The sequence below is a fragment of the Netta rufina genome (assembly GCF_964035555.1).
Source record: "Netta rufina genome assembly, chromosome: 4".
Lineage (NCBI taxonomy): Eukaryota > Metazoa > Chordata > Aves > Anseriformes > Anatidae > Netta > Netta rufina.
This window is the reverse complement of record NC_140127.1, coordinates 75,339,358-75,349,376: the sequence shown is the minus strand read 5'-3', so window position 1 is coordinate 75,349,376 and position 10,019 is coordinate 75,339,358. Positions and strand designations below refer to the sequence as shown.

The 10,019-nt window shown below is 45.5% G+C and overlaps 1 protein-coding gene across 1 annotated transcript in view; it reads left to right on the top strand.

Annotated features, from left to right (window-relative positions):
* Positions 1-6,875: 6,875 nt before the first annotated feature.
* ALMS1 (ALMS1 centrosome and basal body associated protein) overlaps positions 6,876-10,019 on the top strand; it is a gene marked incomplete at its 5' end in the record, with an annotated part of 69,165 nt that continues 66,021 nt past the window's right edge. The window contains one exon of the mRNA XM_084286550.1: positions 6,876-6,959. Coding sequence (XP_084142676.1) covers positions 6,876-6,959 — 84 coding nt within the window. The remainder of the gene's footprint in view (positions 6,960-10,019) is intronic.

The window sequence follows — 10,019 nt, the reverse complement described above, 5'->3', positions numbered from 1 at the left end:
ACACCAGCACAGAGGTAGTGCTGGCTGGCTCCTGGTGAGAGAAAAAAAAAATCTGGCTTCCTGATGCTGATGAAAGATGAGGGATGCCTGGCAGTAAGTAGGGAGGACCTTGAAAATGAAGAGCGAGCTCTTGAATTGGAGGCAACGGAGAGGAGAGAGCCAAAAGACACAGCGAACAGGGCAACTGGAGGAAAATGTTAGGTTTGGCAGCTACCCCTTCAATAAGTAAGGGGGGTCAGGCTGTGAAGCCCAGAGAAGAGGACAACGCAGCATTTAGGCTGAGAGATGGCTGGGGGTGGGAGTGCATCTCTGAGCCTTCAGGTGGAAAGGGTCAGAGACGTTTAGACAGCTTGAGTGGGGGTCCAGGAAGGAGACCCAAGTCAAAGGTGAGAGCTGTCATATGTGGCATATGGAGCCCTGTGAGACCTACACAGAGACCCTGGGAGCAAGAAGAGAAATTCTCCAAAATACATACTGAAGGATCCACTGGAGAAATAGAAGGATGCCAGAGAAAGAAAAGACTTCAAGAAGTTCACTGTCACTTCTGGAACTGACTGCTGAGGGAAGGTGAGGATGTAGTATTGTTGCTGAGATTTAACCCTAAAGAAGTCATGAGGGACTCTGGAATGAGCACATTTTAGGTATGGAAAAGGATAGACTCTGGAAGAATCCAAATAAATTTGGTATGTCCATCCTTGGAGGTATTCAGAACTTGCCTCAACAAAGCCCTAAGCAACTTGATGTAGTTGGATCTGCTAAATGACTTCCCAAAGTCCCTTCCAACTCTAAATGTTTCTATGATTCTGTGGTAGCAATGTGTTCAGTGAGCTTTGAGGAGGGAGAAAGGCAGGTGGGGCAGGAATGGAGGTGGCAAGTGGGCTTCAGAGAGGGAGGTTTTGGAGATGGTATGGCTTAAATCGTGATTGTACTGTGAGCAGAAGTAAGCAGTCAGGAACAAGGGTGCAAGGAGGCAGTAGGGGAAGGGATGAAAATGAGAGCAAAGGAGATAGGAGACAGCTTGAGATACTCAAAGAAAATGTGGAAGATCAAGAAATTTGTGCATTGGTGGCCATGGAGGAGAAGAATGAAAGGCAGATGGAGATCAGGGAAGCACAGATGTAGGGAGGGGTCACTCTATATTTTGTCCATAAGCTCATGGAAGTATTAGGCAAGATCCTCTTCTGACAGAGAAGCAGAGCTGAGAAGATAGGGAACTTTAAGGAGTTAGCAGTGCAAGAGTCTAATAATGCATTAGCCAGGTAGCAGAACTTGAGATTAAGTGAATCCACTCAAAAGAATGAATATCTAATGAATGAAGTCACCCTTGCTCTTTAATGTTGGGATTCATCAGACCAAAGATAGGCTTTCATACTACAGATAACTCTATTTGAGCAAGACACCCTGGGCTCCCTTTAAAGTCAACGCAGAAGAAAAGAAACTTTGAGGGCACGCTTCATCTCATCCTAAAATAGATGTTTAAAACAGATCAGCTGACTCATGCCCTAAAAGAGCATGATTTTTCCCCACAGACTACAAAAGAGGCTGACACTCCTGAGCTCCAATTAGAAGCCGATCCTGTAGGAATATAGCTTGGGATGAGTGCCATGCTATTTATCCATCCCGACAGCCTGCAGGTGAGTGCAGGAGCAGAGAAGTGGGCAGCCCTGCAGTGGGGAAAAAGGGGAAAAGAGGCAAAGGTAGAAAAGAGGGAAGAGTGGAGGTGGGATGGAGCCGAGAGGGCTGAGCACGTCAATAATGGTCACCTGGAGGGCAGAGAAAATCCGTCTGTGGGTTTACAGTCAGTGCTGAAAGGAGCAGATTGCTTCAGAAAGCCTTCAGAGGAGAAGTGTCTGGAGAGTATTGAGTGAGTGAGTGGCTCCTTTTGGGAACGTGCAAGTCAACCAAGTGTTGCTGGGGCTCCTCAAACAGGATCATGCGAACACAGGAATGTCTGTATCTGAGTTAGGTGTCTAAGCTCTCTTTACAGTCATTAAAAATCCGAGGACTGGGCCTCTTACCCAACACGGGCACCCAGTGCTACTTGAGATGCCCAGTGGCGTATTGTGTGTCCATTTCCACACGGGCACAGGTCTCCCACAGGGCTGGTGTCAGATTTACGGGCCCCACACAGATGTCCTGGGTACTCCGCCACTTCTCAGGTGGCACTGGATGTGGATAAGTACCAAGGGTTGAGCCTTGTGAGATGCAGGAGTGATTCGGCTGACCCTACAGCAGATACCCACATCTCATTAGCTGACTGCATCTCCAGAATTGCTCCTTTAGACGGGTGAGGGTCTTCACCCCACCAGCTCCACGGGGATGTGCAAGAACCTCAGGTTGAGCTAGGTCCTATATTTAGGCAACAGGATCCCCTCCTGCATTGTCACTGACTGCAGAGGGTTTTAAACACAATCCACTTGTAGAAACCCCCTGAGTAGGGACTTAAACTCAGGTGTTTTAATTAATCAGCTGAATTTTTACATTTGGCCTGTAATTCAGATACCTTGGTTGCCAAGGCATGATGGCATTCTTGTGCTAGATGGAGTTACCGACTGGTAGACTGAAGTAGACTGAAGACAGATTGAAAACTTTTAGACTTCTCCACATTTCAAACACAAACCAGACGCTTCAGCTTCCACAAGCACAGCCTCAGAGCCCTTACGCTATTTCCAATTTATCAGGGTGATTTGTCTGAAGAAGGCCAGGCACAAGCAGGTTTGAAGCACCCGAAAGCCACCAAGACAACTAGCAGAAGTTAATGTATTTCTGACAGCCCTAGACAATGCAGAAAGCAAGGTCTGAATGGGTGATGGGGTGCAAACAATCCCGAGGGCCTCTGCCACCAGAGCTGAAGCACACCGGTGGGGTGGCACAGGCAGAAAGTCCTGCAGGTGCTATTCTAACCCAGCAGGTAAAAGGAAAAACTCAGTTTCCAAGCATTGTCAGTTTGCCGTTTTTCATCCCCATTAAATTCATTTTTTTTTTTTAAACTTAGCACATAACTCAAGGAATGTAACGTTTTAGCTTGACAAGTGGTTTATTCAGGCAGCTGATTTACCAATTCAAAGGCTACTCCCCACGGACTCCAACCAGAAATGTAAGCGTTCAGTCGTAAACCTCTGATTTAATTAAAGCGAAAGTTAGACCTCCAAACATTATCTCAGCTGGAAAATCCATAATTAGCCGAACATTTTTCTGAAGGAACTTTCCCCTAATTTGTCTGAAATCTGGAGAAGGGCTCCATAAATCTATCATAATTTTCTAACACTTTCAGCTCAGGCATTAGAGACGCTGTGTGGGCAGATTTAATAGGTTCTTTCGAGCTTCCTGGTGAGGAGAAGGATTGCATAACATGTGAGTCAAGACACAAGTCCTCAATCTGTGGCTGTGATAGTTGCAGGAGTTGAAGTGTCTGTTGTCAGAGGGGATGCCAATAAGCAGCACACCAGCCTGCTCTGGGTCACTGGGGAAAGGCTGGCTACAAGATTCTCCTTTTGCTTGAAATCAGGGCTCAGCATCACCCACTCTTTGGGAGGAAGGTGCTGGGGATCCTGTTTTATCCCAGATTACCCTTTCATGCTTGTAATTGTATCCTAAGCTTTCTCATCCCTCGGATAAAGCTTTCTTGGTGATGAGTCCTCCTGATCCCTGTTTCAGAGCCCCTGATTATTCACAGCATCCACTCTGAGGTTGTTTTCCACCCAGGTCCAGAGACTTTTGATGCAGTTTCCCCTCAAACATGGGGCATAAATTTTAAAAAAGTCATGTATCATTGACAGAAAGAAATTTCAAGCTTTCTCCATGCTCAGGTCCCCAGAGCTTGACTCTATTTAACCTAATTTCAGGCATTTTACCAGATCACCTAACTTGGACGGTTAGCTACCCCAGACACCCAAGTTCCTCAGGTCATTTCATCTCCTTAAGTAGCTCTCTTGGTTTAATCCCAGTTTGCTCTTTTGAGATGGAAGACAGCAGCCAAGCCCAGATTCTGATTATCCCTCCATATAACTTAGAATCAGTTAATCAAGCCTCCAGCTTTCTCCAACAGGATTTCAGTAATCATGGCAGATAGCGCTACTGCAGGCAGCAAAGAGAAAAACCTTTTAACAGCTTTCCTCAAAATCCCGTTGTCCTATTCCAGTTCTCTTCTGTGTGTTCCAGCTCCTATGCTATATCTGCAGCCCAGTAAACCCAGGCACGTAACACAGCCTCCCATTCATTTATCTTCTTTCCCAAACAGCACTTATTCTTTGGTGTCTGTGCTCTAGTCGTGAGTTCTAACTCAGTTATTGTTATCCTAATACCTGGTTTCATGTCTTGCATCCCTAGTTTGAACTCCCTAGCTTGCACTAATACATACACATTGCAGCTTTTCTTTTAACACAGCACTCCCACTGTCCTTTCACTAATTGTGTCACCTGCCTAATCAAGTCTTCCTGAGCACAAGCACTTTTTTTTCTTTGCTGCCCACCCTTCTGCCCACTGACACACTTTATCTGTTGCCATTCACCCATTCACCACTTAACTATTTTATTTTAAACCAAATACATTTTTTAAATCACAAACCAGGAAAAGACAGAGCAGGGCAAGCTCTGTTAAATGTTCACAAACACACACGCTAAAATAGCTGAGATTTTCCAGGCCAGCTGAAGAATCGTGTTGACTGGCTCTCACTGATGTTGAATTTCCAAGTGCCTCAGTGCATCCAAGTTCTACAGCCTGAAAACTCAATTAGATCTTTGGCAAAATACTTGAAAAACAGTCTCGGATTCTGTCGGTGTGACAAGAAGACTGTCAAAAAGCGCAGTAGCTGAGGATATCACAGCCATTCATAGATTACTTTTCTCTCTGTCATCTCAGGTTGCCTGGTATCACCAGCTGTAGTAAGGACAGAGACACTTATTTAACAGGTCATAATTCATTCACAGTACTATGTACCTGTTTTTATTAAACATTTCCACTGAGGCCACATGTAGAGTCCCCATCTGCCTGAGTGCTTTTGCATGAGATAGAAACAATCCATATGCCAAAAGCTTTGTAATTAACATCACAAGCACAAGCCAGGACCTGATTTTTAAATATTTCTTTTTGCAAGGTATCTGCAGTTACAAGGGACACCTATATTTTATATTCTGCTTTGGAAATAGCGCATTATTTAATTGCTATGTTTTAATACATTTCACCTTTAAAAGCCCCTGGAATTTACATAGTTTTTTTGGGAAAACCAAGCCAGGCAGGGCTGCTCAGGCCTGGCTCTCTACTGATCTTCCACAGTGATGGCCTGTTTTTAATTCCTCACTAATTTTCATTTCAAGTGACATTTTATTGAAAAGGATTTTAACATATTACATCTCAGACTGAGTAAGTCTCTGAATATTGTTAGAAAATTAATAAAGAATTTGAACAGCTTCCTGTATGATGTGTAAGTGATAAACATTCAGAAAACCCTTCCTCCTCCCCTCTCTGCCTGTGAATTACTCTTCTAAAAATAAAGGGTATGACAGAATTTCTGTATTGTATGACAAGAGAAGCCCTTCAGTCATTTGCAGCTGAGAAAAGCAAATGGCAAGCTTTCTCACAGATGACATTTGGAACTGTTATTAGCACTACAACGTACGGGCTAAATTCTGCTCTCCCTTGTACCACTGTAATTAGGGAAAAATGGCACTGAAATCAAACAGGCTATTCCTTGTTGTTCCCACTAAAAGCAAGAATGGAAGCTGCTTCCTGCAGAGGTATTTATTTTTTTATTGCTGCCTCTTATCTTCCTCATTCAGTTTTCCCAGGCACACCTCCTCATATGATTTTTTTCCCTTAAGTTTCACTTGTAAATCACTAGATGATGATTTTGGGGATGTGCATAAGCATGGACTAGGATGGGCTGAGACCAGCAAAATTTAATTGCATTTGTATTAGGAGACAGGTTTGGATATAAAGCCGCATTTTCTTGTGAGCATTTTAGTTATTTTAAGGAATGTTTTCCTCGATGTATTTGACTGCTCTGATTTATCCAGTACCGAAAAATAACGCCCAATTGGCTGCAGAACCAACAGAGACAAAAATGAACATACACTGCCCTTTGGGAGATGTTACGCTGGATACGTGGCAGATAACTGCTGTGAGGAGAATAAATAACTTGGGAGACAGAAAATGTCACGAAAGCGCCTTTACTTTTCAGCCTATCTCAGCTTCCCTCTGCTTAGCAGGGAATGAAGACTGGCGCAGTTATTTATTGTCTTATACGCAGTGAGGTGGACAGCCTGAATCTCTATTCATACCGACGGGTGGATGTATGGCTTATCCCAGCACCAGAAAAGCTTAAATGATTTTGAGAAGGATCTGGGTAAGTTTATGAAGATTAAATCGCTCGCTGCACACCGATCGCCAAGCTTCAGCCAGCGACCCCCAGACTCCTCCATGGCACCGGAGGAAGGTTTGTCACTGTGTCACCTCAGCAATTTGCAATTTCTGCTGCTCGTGGTGCTTTAGAGGGAGGGTAAACCGAGCAAACACAGCACCCAGCTTTTGTGGGGACATCCCTCCCTGACTAAAGCAGCAGAACCATCACGTATCACGGTGTGCACTCGCAGTGACAGCACTGTGGCTGCGTTAGGCGAGACGTGAGGCTCTGCCTTCCTCCCTGACACCCCAACGGAGGGCAGAAGTGATTCTGTGACAGGGGATGGTGCTTAGTGACACTCAGGCCTCATGGCGGCCATGACAGCACCCCCCCTCCATTTCCCCCCTCCCTCCCTCCTATCCGGGCACCGCCATGGCGCCCTCCCAACGGTCACCGCCGCGGGCTGCGCATGCGCGGGGAGGGGAGGGGGGCGAGTCCCTAACGACGGGCCTAAGGGGGGGGGGGGGGGGCGGCCATGGCGGAGGGGCCGCGCCGTGAGGGAGAGCGGAGGCAGCAGGAGGAGGAGGAAGATGAGGATGAGGAGGAGCAGGAGGTGCCCGTGAGTACCCGCAGCGGGCTGTAGGGGTGTGTGGGGAAGGGGAAGAAGGGATTTGAGGGGGTTTGGGCTGTTTTGGGCTGGTTTCGGTGGTGTTTGGGGTGCTCCGCGAGGGACGGGGGTGGGCTGGGGGCTGCTGGCGCTGCCCTGCTGAGGGGATGGGGACACGACCCCCGTGGGGCTGTGGGGGGCCTGATCCTTCTCCTCTGCTTCCCTTGGAGGGAAGGAGCTCGTACGAGGCTCGGGTACTTTGTGGGCGCAAGGGGGGAGCCCTGGAGATCCCCCACATCCCACCCTCTGGGACTGGCATCTTCCTAAATTTGCTCCTTGTGGGAGCTTTGGGGAGCTGCCTGTGATATTTGCATGGTTGTGGTACCTGCAGTTATCCGTCCCGCTGTCTGCTCGGTGCTTTGCAGAAGCAAGAAAGGGTTCGCGGCACCTGCACGTGTCCCCACGAGCAGCTGATGTTGGGTGCTTGGGGCTGGAGGTGTTCGTGGGTGTCACGTCCCAAAATGTGTACGAGAAGAGGTATAAAGGATCAACGCTAACGTAAAGCTGCAAGGATCTCGTGGTCATCACTCCAGAGCTTCACCCTGGAGCTCTGAAGGACTTCCGAGGTGCCACCACCGAGTGACAGCCCGTGGTAGGTGTCATAGTGATTTTTGCAGACATAGGATCATTAAGGTTGGAAAAAACCTTCCAAGATCATCTGGTCCAACTGCCTGTGTTCCCTGGGAAGAACTATGGATTGGTTCATCTTCCCATCTTATCAGGAAAATGAATAGAAACTAAAATAAAGAGTGGAGGCAGTCATGTGAGTAAGTTTTGCACATCCAAAGCTCCAACAAACACATGAACACAGGGGTTCAGATGGCATAGTCTTAATTTAGTGTCTGAAAGCCTTTAGGTGAAGGACCTTCACCGTGTGTTTTCAGGAAACAACCAAAGGGAAGTTTTTTGCACTGTGATTGTGCGTTTTGTATATGTTTTATTAGAAATGAAGTTCATCTGAGTGCTGATTTACAGTTGGACAAGTCTCATAGTTAAATTCGTGGTACTCAGTTTTATGTGATGGTACAGACCAGTGAACTTGCCTCCTGCTTCTTATCTTCATGGTATTCATCATAGCTCATTTCGTTTTGATGCCTTTTGGGTTTCATGTTTTGTTGTTTCGCAGTGGCCAGTGCTTCCTTCTGTGTGTTTGTTTAGCTCTGAGGTTTAATTGCTGCTCTGACAACCAGAGCTCAGGCCTGGGAATACCAGATGGAGCTGAGCCAAGCCTGTTATCGGAGTGCTACCTCTGCTGTGGGTCGAGGGGATGCAGGTACAGGTAGGCAGGAGGCCAGCTGGACCTTCTGTTTGTCCCAGCATGGTTGCTCTTACACCTTTACACCTTTATTGCATATTTTTGTTGCAAGAGATTATTTTATCTATACTGTCAAGTGACAAAGAGAGACTAATGCTGAAGACCCATGATTGTAAGTTGTAATACCTAGGGCTGTGGTTTCGTGAGTGTCACATAAACCAGGAAATCTACACCAAAAGAAGTAACGTGCTGCTGTGTCCTGGTTGCTTCTTGTCAGTGCTGTCTGTTCTGATAGACAAAAATCAATGCAGTTAGGCAGTGGGCTGTTAACTACATTCAAAACTGTCTCTAGAAACACACAGACAACTCTTACCTCAAGTTTTTGCTTGCTGAAGAGAAACTGGGGCTGTATCTTCCTGCTGAAGTGCCAGTTTATGATGATTTAAAGATGTTACAGAACTGCTGGCATTGGGCTGTAAGAATGAGAGAAAATTCTGTCACCAGTGTAGTGCTCCTTTTTCCTGTTTATGCTCTTGTTTTATCAATTAAAACAGTTTGGTTTTAATTTTGTTTTTGTTTGTGAAGATCATTTCAGCAAAGTTTTTGATCCTCAGTTTAGTTAAACATATGTATTGCAACTAAGATCCAATAGGATCAAGGTTGTGATTCCTGCTCTTAAGCACTGTGTATTAGTGCCTATGATCTGTAAAGTCCATCATTGATTGTCAGAAATCCTTATTTTTTGCTTTTTTAAGATAAATAGAAACATCGTAGTAGGGCATATCTGACAGAGTACCTTTTATTTCAGTGGTAATTTAGTATGGAAGCAATAAAGGAACGAACGTTTTCTTAAAACTCAGATGACAGATAACAGGTTACAGCTCTTGAAAGTGTTATCTACACAAAAATCTAAAACTCAGGGATATGCGTGGCATTTTTACTGATGCAAAGCAGTGAATGTAGAGAAGTTGTTGACCTCTACTTAAAAGCATTCAGGAACACTTCATGCTGGAGTTAAAATTTGGATAGTAAGCAATTAAGGGATTTTTTTCACAGGAATGGTGCTAGGATGGCTTAGCTGCTGTATGTGAAACGAGCAGCTCTGAAATCTCAGGTAGATGCTTAAACTATTTAATTCAAATAAAGACAAAATGCAGAAGAGCTTGATGCTCGGAGGAAAGTTTGTTCTGATTATTCACTGTGAGATTACTGAGGAGGCTGTAGTGGTGTTAACAGATGTCAGGAGCTCAGTGTGTTCTTGTACTTGTAAATCCAAAATAATTAGTTTGGAATTAATAGGGCAGTCCATGTTCAGTGCCAAAGAAGTGGGATAACATCATAATTTCGTGTACATCTTCCTTAAGCCTCAGTGCCTGCTCAAAGGGCTTATGGGCTGGCTGCTTGCTGGGCTCTATTAAAGAGTAAGTAAAGTGTAAGTAGCAGCTGGAGGCACCTGCGTGTTCCCTCTTCTTGGCCTCACCAGGTCCTGTCACCTTTTTTGCCACCGCAGGAGAGGTGAACAGAGCCATCCGAGTTCCCTGGAGGCCTCCAGGAAGGTTGGGGCTGGTGGTGCATGAGGAGAGACAGAAGAGGCTGACCATATCCAGATGGATATGAAATTAGTCAGAAATGACTAATTTTGCCCCTGTCTTTTTGGGACAATCCATAAAGCTGTTGATGCTATAACCCTGCCTGTAAACTCTTATTTTTAAAAGATTCACAACTCTGTGCTAGCAGCCTCTGTAGTGTCAGTGCCT